This window comes from Danio rerio, chromosome 1 (assembly GCF_052040795.2).
Source record: "Danio rerio strain M-AB ecotype USA chromosome 1, GRCz13ab, whole genome shotgun sequence".
Lineage (NCBI taxonomy): Eukaryota > Metazoa > Chordata > Actinopteri > Cypriniformes > Danionidae > Danio > Danio rerio.
The window spans coordinates 33073199-33087594 of NC_141021.1; the positions used below are offsets into that span (position 1 = coordinate 33073199).

Here is a 14396-nt window from a genome sequence, read left to right on the forward strand (position 1 = left end):
CATAATAATATATCCTATTTAACAGCTACATATTTCAATATAAATAAAGTCCTTTTTCTTTTGCACAAAAAAAGAAAACTCTACTGGAGTCTGTGCTTGTGTCTGTAGCATAATCTGCAGGTCTTTTTTTTTATCTACAGTATATGCGCCCTTCGAGCTGTGGAGTTTGCCACGTCTTGAGCACTACTAGATTGATGAAGACGAATGATGTAATCTAAATAAGTTATTATTATTTTTAAATAATGTAATATTTGTATATTCTACATTAAATATAAGATGAATATACAGTTGAAGTCAGAATTATTAAACCTCCTGAATTATTAGTTTGTCACTTATTAGTTACTGTTTATTTTTTTCCACTAATTTCTGTTTAACGGAGAAAAGTTTCTCAACACATTTCTAAACATAATAGTTTTAATAACTCATTTCTCAAAACTGACTTATTTTATCTCTGCCATGATGACAGTAAATAATATTTGACTAGATATTTTTCAAGACACTTTTATCCAGTCTCTCCACACCACAACAAGTGTGCAGCATCCACTTGGATGATGCGACGGCAGCCACAGGACAATGGCGCCAGTGTGCCCACCACACACCAGCTATTAGGGCAGTTGAGAGACAGTGATACAGCCAATTTGGTGACTGGGGATGATTAGGAGGCCATGTTGAGTATTGGCCAGTTGAGTGTACATGGAAAGAGCTTGAAAAGTGCTTAAATTAATCTTTCTAAAAGGTTTAAGATGGCTTTGTTTTAGGTAAACCTTGTTTTAGGTGTTTTTTCGTAATTGTAGTATAATTAGCATCAAGTTTTTAATACTTAATTCTTAAATTTTTGTGTTTGCTTCAAGTTCATTGTGGAGATGCACTAATACTGTATATAGTAATAATGTGTATCATTATTTGTGTTTTTATTATATCCTGCCAATTTAAAGAGATCAAACTTATTAGAATTGTCCTGTCCATAAAGAGACTGTCTCATTTGTGCAATGACTTTGAAATGGGTCACACTGAGACAGAATTGCAGTTTGCAAGCTCTGCAGTGCTCAATTTTTGCAAAGTGTAGGAGTTTAAAGTGAACTTTATGCAGTCTCAGTTGCTATAAACTTTAGAGTAAGTACTATTCACAAAATAAGTGCTGAATCTACTAGTGCTTTATTGTATGCATAATAAAAACAATATTACAAATTATTCTGTTGTTCAAATGTTGTTGTAACGGTTTGTCATCTGCTAAATGTCTGAACTTAACCTGTAACCTGCCACACTTGAATGGGAATCACATTAATTTAACCACATTAAAAGTGCTGTTTCACATTCCTATGATAGTAATGGCTTGAAGTAAAAGCTTATTTTTAGTGTTACTACAACAGATGTATAACTGTTTTTAGTTTTTTGTATTTATATCTCAGAAGCTTATATTTGGCTTTAGGAAGTGTTACCCAAACAAATGAGTTTACTGTATTTTAAAGGTCTTCGGAGTAGCAAAGGCATAGTACATAAATAGTTATCATATGCATGTTCTGGTTGGGTTTTTGTTTTAGTCTTCCTTAGGCCTGTTCACTAATACGTTTTCCTTTTAAATCAGCATTTTAGAATTAAAACAATCCACGTTCACACTGGCATTTCATCTAGCGTTTCTGAAAAGCCTTCCGTCCACACTACACAGCTGAAAGCGCACGTCATGTGACCATACACGGACTCTGGAAATTGCTGAAAGCTGCTTCAGCGTATTCTCGCGTCTGAGCTGAAGGCAGTCAGCGGTAGCTCTGGGCTGAGCACACCTGCTTATCTGAGAAAAGCCAAACATCGCCCAGCCTATTTTGAATCTGCCGCTGGATCTCATCTCTCTGTAGTTGTTAAAGCCTCTTGTCTATACCTATATCCAGTTTGTCGGTCTTGGATCTATTAGCCTACCTCAGGTAACATGTTTTGAGATAAGTTAAACAGTTACAAAGATAAGTTAATATACCTATTAATTTGGTTTATTAAGCACATATTGGTAAAACCACACAAAGAGCCTAATGTTTCATATTTTTCAATGAAAATGAAGGGAGGCAGTTATTAGGCTCCGTTTTGTTATAAATTTGCATACAGTGTAGATGACGGTCATATAAATATGTACATGATGCATTAACATTTTTGTTTTCTATTATGTTTAAGTTGTTAATATAAAAATTAAAAGAGAGTGCTTTATGTCATGTTTTCATTTTATTGTTAAGTTTATCCAGGGTGAATGATGTTATAAAAGTACACTGCTGTTACATTTGAAGAATTTTCAAGAATGTGTCCTCATGTCCTCGGGAGTTTGTTGCAAGGAAAGGATGCTAGTCTGAACTGTGTGTACTTGATCTTGAGAAAAAGCCCCAATCAGGTAGTGCGAATGTCATTTTCAAAACACTCCGTTTTTGGTGCTTGAAAACACTGGGGTAGTGCAGATGGAATATGTAACCGTAGCAAAGTAATCGTTTTAGAACTTAAATGTATTAGTGTAAACAGAAGGTAATGTTGAAAACCAATATAATTTTTTTTTATCATTTGTACATATCATTCTTCAAAATATGGTATTTTGTGACCAACATAAAAAAGAATTCCATAAATGTTTGAAACCACTTGAGGGTAAGTAAATAGGGAATCATTTGGGGTCAGTTAAACCTTTAAGCAGGACACTGCAGCAAATTGTTTGTATGTTGTGTATTTATTATTTTGGATATTTGTCAAAATTTAGCAAGTGACAATTTTTGGAGCATATCGACCTCAACTATATTTAGTAGCCAGTACAGAATTATTAGCCCCCCTGAATTATTAGACCGCTTGTTTATTTTTCCCCAATTTCTGTTTAACTGAGAGAACACATTTCTAAACATAATAGTTTTAATAACTCATTTCTGATAACTGATTTATTTTATCTTTGCCATGATGACAGTAAAAATTATTTGACTAGATATTTTTCAAGACACTTCTGTACAGCCTAAAGTTACATTTAAAGGCTTCACTAGGTTAATTAGGTTAACTGGGCAGGTTAGGGTAATTAGGCGAGTTATTGTATAACAGTGGTTTGTTTTGTAGATTACTGATAAAAAAAAATTTAGCTTAAAGAGGCTAATAATTTCGTCCCTAAAATAATGTTTGAAAAATTAAAAACTGCTTTTATTCTAGCCAAAATAAAACAAATAAGACTTTCTCCAGAAGAAAAAAATATTATCAGACATACAGTGAAAATTTCCTTGCTCTGTTAAACATCATTTGGTAAATATTTAAAAAAGAAGAAAAAAATTTGAAGGGGGCTAATAATTCTGACTACAACTGTGTGAATATATATATATATATATATATATATATATATATATATATATATATATATATATATATATATATATATATATATATATTATATATGTATATATATATATATATATATATATATATATATATATATATATATATATGTATATATGTATATATATATATATATATATATATATATATATATATATATATATATATATATATATATATATATATGTATATATATATATGTATATATATATATATATATATATATATATATATATATATATATGAAGTCTGGACTTTATTTGTACTTCTATGTATTCTATGCTGCTTTGATACAATCTACATTGTAAAAGTGCTATATAAATAAATATAAAATGAATGGAATTGAATTATTGACGGAAACATGATGCTTAGGAATGCTAATTAAGGATGCTAATTAAATTGAAAGGAATTTAATTCACAGATTTTTTGCTACAAGACACATCTGGTCTTATCATACACCCGGCACAAGGCGCGACTTAGGGCTGCTCGGTAATGGGAAAAATCTAAATCATAATTATTTTGGTCATAATTGTAATCATGATTATTCAAAACGATTATTAGTTGAAGTCAAATATATTCGCCCTTCTGTGAATTTATATTTATACATAAATATTTCACAAATTATGTTTAACAGAGGATTTCCTATATTTTTTTTCTTCTGGGGAAAGGCTTATTTGTTTTATTTCATCTAGAATAAAATCCGGTTTAAATATTTTGAAACCTATTTTAATAGCTCGATATTATTAGCCCCCTTAAGCAATATATATTTTTGATTGTCTGCAGAAGACACCACTGTTATATAATGACTTGCCTATTTGCCCTAATTAACCCTTTGAATGTCACTTTTAGCTGAATACTAGTATCTTGATAAATATCTAGTAAAATATTATGTACCGTAACCATAGCAAAGATAAAAGAAATCAGTTATTAGAAATTAGTTATTAAATCTGTTATGTTTAAACTGTGTTTTAAGCATCTTCACTGTAAGGAAGAAACTTTAGATACAAAAGTCCTTCAGTCAAGAGCAGTGAGGTATTTTCTCCTTTTGTTGTTTGATTAATAATAAAAACAGTCAGCAGCAGGAATATCACACAATGTCACTTTAAGAAGGGTGCGGCTCTGATATGGTTTCCTTTTTCACATGTCTTTTGATTCTCAACCTGTTTGTTTATTACACAAATGACGGTTATTATGAATAATCACCTAACACCGCGCTCTAACACAAATGTCCATGTATTTGATGATTAAAGCGCTCACATTAAGTTGGCGTGTGTGCTCTGTTGTCCAAGGCTTTGCGCGCACACACACACACACACACCCACACTTACTACCTGTCCGAGGCTAAGCGCGGCGCGGACACACAAGAGCATGTGCTTTTTCGCGCTTTTGAAAATATGAATGATGCGCAAACGTTACATAACAGCACATGCTTTTAATTATTTTCACGTGGGAACTGAGCTTTGCAGAGCAACAAATGTGTACAACTGTAAAGGGGGCGGTATATGATGGAATAATCGTTTATCTCGATTAATGGTTTTACATAATCATTAGAAGCCAAAATCGAAATCCAAACCGGATTTTCGATTAATTGCACAGCAGTAGTGCGACTCAGCAGTTGTTTGCTAGTATCAGCTCAACGCAAGAGTCATTTTGATGTTTTGCAGCATGCTGTTTAAATAGCAAATGCATTTGCACTCATATGTGCGTCCAAAGGCGTACTGGACTAAAAAAGGAGGTGTGTTGAGGTGCATTGCTGGTGCGTTGCTATTTTGAGGAACTAGAATAGACTGTTAAATATACCAGCTAAGAGGAGGTCTAAAGTACTGTGCAGAGCTTGTTAGTTGTGCACCTTGCTTAAACACACAGGATGCAATATGAAAATATTTTTTTTACAAATGACAAAGAATTAAAGGATTAAAATATTACAAAAATATTATTTTCCAGCCAAAATAAATATAAAAACCAAAAATAAATATAAAAAGGCCTCCAAAAGCAGATTCTTCTGTCCTTAAAATAGCAAAAGTGGATTCGGTCAGACCCTTAATGCTTTTGTGCCCTGCGCTTTGGACTTTGCGCCTAGATCATCAAAATAGAGCCCATCATGTTTATTCTAAACAAAACACATACATCTTCTGGTGGGGCTGATCCTAAGTGACACAGGAAAGAGAAAACATCTTTAAAAGTCAGTTAGACCTTTTTATAGACATTTTCAACACAATTTTTTTAAGGTGTAGAAATTTTTTTTTTTTTTTTTTTGCAAACAAATGTTTTCCCTTAAAGCAAAGAAAGCCACTGGTCAACAGAAAACTGTGTAATTTGTTTATTTAAATATGTTGTCTATAAATAATGGGTTTAATGAGCGCTCAACCAAATTATCCTACCTTTCCCAGAAAAATCTGTCACGCAAAATCTGCGTACCTCAGCTCAATGCACCATAAACGGAGAAAACTGAAGCAGCATGACAGTATTCATCTCCTTCTTTCTGCTGAAGGGAGGGCTCAATAATTGCATTTATCCTTCTGCAGTGACAGCAGCATTTGTCCTTTGTGCCACTCAAAACAATCTCTGATTATATATAGAGGCCCAGTGAGGTAAAATGAGGATACTCTTGCTTTTTATTCCTGGAACATTCAAGCCTCTGCTCGGGTGGACTTTGGCAGATCTTTAGGGTTTGTGCTTGACTTCATGCCTTTGGGACTGGAGAAGCCATTGAAGGATGACAGAGACTGAGAGGGTTTTGATCACCGGAGGCTGATTTGAGCCAAACCATAGTGATGAAATGATTCTGATTGGTGTGGAGGACACTGGAATGTGTCTTTAAATAAGTGAACGTGTCACTGTTCAAGATGTGCCTGTCTGTAATTTTAGCAGTAAATGCTGCTGTAAATCAGAGCCAACAATATTTCAATATGGATTTTTTAGATTATACGAGGAAGGTTTAGAATTCATCCTATTTTTTGAAGATTTATAAGTTATAATCCCTCAAATACGATCATCCATGTGTGTGGAAACTATGCAGTACTACCCAGTAGGAATGTGACAAGATGCTTACTCCACGAGATGAGACACAATATTGTGTTCATGATAACGAGATGAGATAAGATTTTTTATACACATTTTTTTGGAATCCTCAATGATGGAAATAGTCTTTTATTCAACAGAAAAAAAATCTTAATGCAAAGCTATTTAGAAGCTTTATAAAATCAACTTGTATTGAAAGTTATTTTGCTTCTATTTTAATGAATCGTATACTTTAAAGAGGATTCATACACTCTACTGACTCGACAAAGCCATTGGATGTTTTGATGGAATTTGATACCTCGCGTAATGAAAAAAATACTTTTTTCCAGACGCCATAAATGATGATTACAATGGCTGTTGAGTCTTCAAGAGTTCTGTGTGTGTGTGTGTGTGTGTGTGTGTGTGTGTGTGTGTGTGTGTGTGTGTGTGTGTGTGTGTGTGTGTGTGTGTGTGTGTGTGTGTGTGTGTGTGTGCGCGTGTGTGCGTGTGTGCGTGTGTGCGTGTGTGTGTGTGTGTGTGTGTGTGTGTGTGTGTGTGTGTGTGTGTGTGTGTGTGTGTGTGTGTGTGTGTGTGTGTGTGTGTGTGTGTGTGTGTGTGTGTGTGTGTGTGTGTGTCTGTCTGTCTGTCTGTCTGTCTGTCTGTCTGTCTGTCTGTCTGTCTGTCTGTCGGTCTGTCGTGTCCTCGTGCACTCGGAGAAGATGTCTGTGGCACTTTACTGACTCAGTACACGAGGTGCAGAGAATAATGTCAAACAGTCATGGGTGTATGGCTTATTAGACAATGGTAATAGTTTTATTACAAAGTTTACATGTCTGTACAAAACTTCAATATTGTAACTAATTGGAATATTTTACATTTTTTATGTGGGTTTACGACAATTGTAGCTTTAAGCATATCTAAAATCATATTCTATCGCATCTTTAATTTGTGTAGTGGCAGTTGTAGTAGCATTTGCTTTTGGATATGGCAACCTTAGAACTACAGTGAAAAAACCGGTTATGTCACACTCACTCAAGCAAACAAGTGACGTGCATCCAGTCCTGCCTCCAATCTCCAGTGCTAAATTCACCCTCACACTCCATTATTATAACAGCTCACGAAAGAACTTTTCACTTCAATGAGAAATCTTGTTGCGATTCACGCCCCATTTACACGGGACTTCAGCGCCAACGCTTGATAGAAGGCGTGTCTGAAGCTGATTTGATTGTCATAGCAATGTCAGCCAATGAAATTAGTTCGCAATCAGCTACTGTCTAAGCTGGTGTATTTGCATACAGCGATCTGATTGGCTGACGCTTCCACCGGCACTTGAAAAGTTAAGAAAGTCCCAACTTCTGAAGCAGCGCCGATGGATCCAGCAGTATCAATGTTACTGAATGTATTTGTTTTACTCTAATTTCTTAATTAATCATATGATTGAATATTTAATGTTTATGTATTTTGTATGTGCAAAATTGTTGTAAATCTTTTTTCTTCTTTTTTTTTCTTCTTCTTCTTCATCTTCTTCGATAATTTCAATTAAAAATGAAGTTTCCAGGTCACAGATGTTAAAAAGACCCCAAACTAAAAAGAAATAAATCAAAAAACCAAAACCTGCCAACCAAACAAAATCCGGTCCTTATATTTACGGAACCACACAGCTTTGAAAATGACAGAAAGCTCTTTCATTACAACATAAATATACATAAATGAAATTCACAAATAATTCTAAACAAATAAGTTAAATAATGCACAAGCATTGTATTCACGTATAAATCAATCCTGAAAAAAGAAACAGCTATTTTTTTTTTTTTTTGCTTATTGTTTAATGTCATTCACCTGCATGAACTCTAGTGAATAGAAAGTATAGAAGCTAACTGCTGTCCTCTTGCACGCTACAAAAGACAACATAACCACAACATAAGACAACATAACTTTATGTTAGTTTTTAGTTAGTTAAGACAACATAACTTTAAAATAAATGAAAAAAGGTTTTGAAATATAAATAATTACATAAATTTAATATATCAATTCTTAATTAATCTTTATTTTTAAAGTGCTTTTACAATGTAGATCGTGTCAATGCAGCTTAACATAGAAGTTCTAGTAAACTGAAACCGTGTCTGTCCAGTTTTCAGAGTTAAAGTTCAGTTTCAGTGTGGCCTATTTTTCTCTGCTAAAAGTCCAAACACTGAAGAGAAAACCCGCCAGTGGTGACAGTGACAAGGAACAAACTTCACTAATTAATGAACGTAAAGTGCAAAAAACCTAGAGAGAAACCCATGTGCATCAAAAATAAATAAATAAAAAAAATGGTCAAATAACCATTTAAAAAATTCTCTTAATATTTATGTGACCTTTGTTCTCATGCTAACTAACCTATAACTTATATTCCCTCATAGACATTTGAATTCAACCAAACTCAGTATGAAATTGTTTCGCTGCTTCAGTTCATTCTGCTTGATATTGCTGTTTTTCTTTTAAATGTCACATCCATCAGGCTTTAATCACTTGTCTTTTCCACATCTTCTGCTTATGTATGAAAATGTCACATTTGATGCGAGCAACACTCCTCCACTGACTCTTAAAGGGTTTATTTATTTGTTGCGCATTCTGTTATTTATAAAGTCCATACCTGGCAGCAAAGTTTGTCCCTTCATATACCTCATTGACGTTCTTATGTTTTATATACTGTTGATGTGCTTTATGCAACATGCTTTATGAATTTGCCTTTAGGGTTCCCTTCTGACCATTGCAAATTGAATAGTGACAAGGGTGTATTGGTTCTGTGAGTGTGTTGAACTGTTTTTGTGAGGTTTTATTTATTTTCTTCTTTTATGCAGATGATGACTGAAGCCACTTTGGATGCCCAGCAGACACAGTCCTGGGATCAGTTCCGCACTATTTACAGAGGACCATCTCGGGTATGACTGACCAACAGTAACATTTCTTATCTCCCCACTTCTACTCTATACAGTTGAAGACATCAATATTGGTCACACACTTTATTTTGATGGTTTGTTGGTTGAATTTAAGTTACATTGTATCTACATGCCAACTAATTCTCATCAGATTATAAGTAGACTGTTTTTGGGTTGGGGTTGAAATTAGGGTCAGTGTGTTGACATACTTGCAAAGTTTCTTATAGTCAGTTAAATGTCTGTTGAAGGAGCAGTATTAACAGATATTAAGCAAACAGTCCACTTATACTATACTATACTATATTATATTATTATACTATATACGTGTTACCAAATGATTAGGCTTAATGTGACTTTTTTTAAACATCTGAACAAATATAATTCAGTTTTTTTTTTCAGCACTTATATAAACGTGAAAACTATTTTGTATTTTGTTTTTGCATTATCTCACAAAACTGTTGTTCGACAAACACTTCATTTCATACATGACAACCCTGTTTTTGCCAGGATTCTCTCGTATTTTACCTATATAATCTATTATTAGGTATTTTCCCATATTTTTCTCATATTTTTAATCTTGAAAGCATGTTGAAATAAAAAAAAGTCTGAATTCACTTTCTTTCCATTAAAGCTGTGCGTTGATCCCTCATATGCAACCTCTAAATCAATGAATGCATGTATAAGCGCTGACTGACTGACTCCCAGGTCAGCTGTACACTGATTTAAAGAGGAGCTAAAGTGTAGGACAATTTGGGATTGCTTGCCTGGACGTCTTTCTTGTTTTATTTTAAACACAACTAATTTCCTCTTTAATTACCACAAACGGTTAAAGTATGCTTTCATTATATATTAGTGGTAATTGACACCTCTGTTATCAAAAAACAAAACAAAATGAGAGACTCATTTGCTGCTCTTCACTTGTTTGATAACAGAGGTTTCACTTTAAATGGCATGAACAGAAGCTGATCTGGGATCAGTTTATCATACAGAGTGCGACCGTCAGTCAGTGCTTATGAGTTTACTGATTCAGAGGTTGCAAATAAGGGGTGCTGATCGACGCACAGCTTTAATGGAAAGAAAGTGAATTCATTTTTTTTTCTTTTTTAATTTAAAGATGCTTTTAAGATTAGTTTTTTTTTCATCCACTTGTTTTTTTTTTCTTCGCCATCACGTCTCTTCCGGGTCTCTGTAGAAATATAACTTTTTTTGAAATAAATAAATAATGGGACACTAAAAAAAATGTTATTACTCTGTTAAACATATTAGAAAAGAAATAAAAATATCATAGGAGGTGAAATAATTCTGTCTTCTGCTGTAAATATAGTTGTGCTCAATTATTTACTGTATGTGCCACCTAATCTGTTTTATTTATTTATTTATTTAATTCATTAATGTTACTAACTTTTTTTAAGTCAGTGTTTTAGCTCTGTCATTAAAATATCTTTGTAGTCTTTTATGTAGCCTTTTCAAAAGTAAGGGTCAGTGTTTTAGAAAGCACTATAAGATTAATTTTAAAATGTCATGAGTACTAAAGTTCACTGCTGTTCTGGAAAAGAAGCCTTGGTTCTTTTTAAGTTTTTGTATGCTGTTAAAGTTCTTCCTAACAGTGGTTCAGTGATGAGATTCAGCTGTAGGACAATTCAAAAACTTACATCATTGCAAACACCAAGATTACATCAACATTATTTTCTTCAACAATTTCTCATTGTATTTGTGGAATATTTGTGAAATGTCTCAAATGCAGCTTTTCTACTAAACTTTCTACTATTCTACTGAAAACTAAATCAAGTACTACAGTACTGTTAGCCATTTTAAGGTTAAAATTATTAGCCCCTTTAAGCTATATATATTTTTTTTTTCGATAGTCTATAACTTCCTATTACCCTAACCTGCCTTTTTAACCTAATTAACCTAGTTAAGGCATTAAATGTCACTTTTAGCTGTATAGTAGTATCTTGAAAAATATCTAGTAAAATATTATTTACCGTCATCATAGCAAAGATAAAATAAATCAGTTATTAGAAATGAGTTATTAAAACTATTATGTTTGGAAAATGTGTTGAAAAAAATATGTTGTTAAACAGAAATTGGGGGAAAACAAACAGAGGAGGCTAATAATTCTGACTTCAACTGAATGAATATATATATATATATGTATATATATATATATATATATATATATATATATATATATATATATATACTGTATTACTGTATTACTGTATATGTATATACTATATATATTTATATGTAACCAACATAATACAGTTCTTTTTTTTAACCTTTATTTTTTTTAAAATGCACAACAAATTAGCTTCAGCTTATTTTAATAATCAGCAATTTTAGAGGTGTCAAAATGTATTGGTGCATTGTGATGCAGAAAAGGGCATCACAACGATTTGCTACTGGTTATAAGGAACAGACCATAATGTGTTTTGATGATGGTTTTCTGGCATCAGAATAATAGGTAATGAATACTGTTTAACAATATGGCAAGGAAGGCGAAACTTCAATTAGCATACTATGGTTTGGAAGACGAGACACATAATATATAGTATATCTATAAATCACACACAAACTTTTAAATATATCAGAAAGTTTGTGCATTCCTGGCCATGTTTTACCCGTTTTACCAATTTTCTGATGATGGAGGGTCTATTTTTGTGCATTGCAGACCACTTTTAACCACTTTTCTAGGCTCTATTGAAACAAATGCTCTCCTTTGGTCCTTTTGGACCCTTTATTACCAATTTTGGTAAAAAAAAAAAAAAGGGATGATCTATGAATTTATGAGTCTATTTTTATCTTTGGATTTAATCTTGCAAAATAAGCCTGCAAAAGGTACAAATTTCAATGTAATTTTTTTTTTTTCGGTGTGAACATTTTAGTTAAAAAGAATGAGAACTGTATATATGATTTATATAATTTCCTTTCCTTTAGGTAAAGTTTACTTCAGTAACCATTTGTATAGTAATATTGTGTTGTATTTTAACATGTTTAATGGTAACTACATTATTGTATACGTTTAGACTTTTATTTAGCACACTTAAATAGCATGTCCTGTAATGAATAAAAGTTAGGTCCGCACCCTGACAGTTGGTGAAACAACCAGTACCACCAAATAAAATAATTCTAATCTTAATAAATCACATTGCTTGAATAATTTTACATGCTCTCCTCATAAAAAGTTTCATCTGAAAGGGAAACTCCTAAAAATGGAAATGTAATAAGCAGCAAAAAAAATATTGTCTATACTTTTTCAATCCTAAATAGAAATAATAATAAATTATTTGTGAATAACAGTTTATTTTATTATTGTGTGCGTTTGCATTCATAGATGCGTTTGTGTGTGTGGGGAAGGTAATAGTCCTCAGCTCTAAATGTATATATAGATTAGAGAGCTTTACCATTAGATGCTATTTGTGCCTTTATTTCCACTCACAGCTGTTTATCCATCATATATGTACTCAAATGTACTCTCACCCGCATTTACACACCCCCTCATACACTTACACACATTTAAAGAGCCTCAACTGAATTAAATGAAGCTCTTTGTTGACTCAATGCTGCTGGTTAAAAAATGTCCCAGTGTCAAAAGGCATCCAATAGCAGTAAGTTTGTTCTTGATTGAGAATGGCTACAATGCCACCATGTGCACATGCTATTCATTTACTGTGATCGGATAACACTTGACCTCATTAAGAACATTCCTCTGGCCCCAATAAATTTGGAATTGTGCAATAATGTAAAATAAAAAACTAAATGAAGTTTATACCTAATCAGACTAAACTATACATGGTTTGTTCCATTATATGTCCATTATGGGAGAAATCTAAGTACTTCATATAGGAAATAATGCCATTATATTGCTTTTTGCATCTGACCTCTTTAATAACTCAAACAGACTTGATCGATTTATTAGATAAGCCTAAAGAACCAGCTCACATATGTTTATAATAAGTGGACATATTAACACTGCAGGCACGCACAAACCATGACTCATCTGTTTTTCAGGTTTGTTGATGTAATATTAAATTAGTCAGAAATAGTAAATGCCAAGCACACAAAAAGCCTGAGTAGTCTGTAGCCATGGTGACAACCATCCACTTTTGTTGTGTACTGTAAGCTACAATTTGAATAATTTAAGGAATTCACTCGACTAAGGGCATACTCACACTATGTACAGTTGCCTCGAACCGAGCCAAAGCACGCTTGTCCCCCCTCCCGTCTCCCCCGACGGCCCACACTCACATTACATTCGGGCCTGGGCACGCTTACGTCATCGATGATCCGCTGTTCAGTAGAGAAGCGCTCTCGCTCTGCACAGTGGAGATTTCTCTAGTTATATTGTTTTAGTCATTTGGGATGAGGTGACACACAGTCAAATATTATGCTGAACAGATCCGCCAATTTTGACGCTCAAAAACAGTCCTTAAGTCCTGTTGCTGCAGGAATTAGGAGGTTTGCTGAAGGTGCAGCTGTGGTGCAGTGAGGGGCTTGCGTCTTTAATAAACTTGGACAGTTTGCGTTCATTGAACGGTAAGAATGATTAATAAATCCATATGAAACAGTCCCTTTAAAGTCACGTCTAGCTTTCAGTTTCAGGCTTAGGCGCGTTTTGCACTCACACACAAGCGTACCGCGCCAAAGCCCAAGTGAACCGTGCCAAGTGAGCCCAATCCAGCGCACTCACACTTCTCAAACGTTCTGGGAAATGGGCCTGGGCATGGTTTGGATAGCATAGAGTGAGTATGCCCTAAATGTATTGTCATTCCTGAAATGTTTATAGTGTGCGCATTTAGGGGGTCACACAACGGATGTGCCGCTTGACACCATGGCGCGCCAAGTAGCGCCTTGCATTTTAGAATTCTAAACATAGATTTCTATCAGAGTACGCACATCGTCGCCACAAATCGGTGGCTGTCCATTTCGCCTAGCTACAACTCAGGACACTGTTCATAAATAATGATAAATGCTAATTAAAAAATGCAAGGTAAAAAGAGGCACAGAGGCTGCGATATCTCCTATATCTTTTCTCAGTTGTCAGGCACCAACATGAAAGTAAACTGTAGTGAGTTATAATAAATATTATAGTGTTTGTTTAACTATACTGACACTGACCCCTCCAGCAGAGATAGA

The 14396-nt window shown here is 33.8% G+C and overlaps 1 protein-coding gene across 3 annotated transcripts in view; it reads left to right on the forward strand.

Moving 5' to 3' along the window:
- vps8 (VPS8 subunit of CORVET complex) overlaps positions 1–14396 on the forward strand; it is a 227585-nt gene that overhangs the window by 190669 nt on the left and 22520 nt on the right. For all 3 annotated transcript variants that reach the window (XM_087236397.1, NM_001080616.3, XM_087236398.1), the window contains 1 exon segment: positions 9180–9260. In XM_087236397.1, the coding sequence (XP_087092523.1) occupies positions 9180–9260 (81 nt within the window).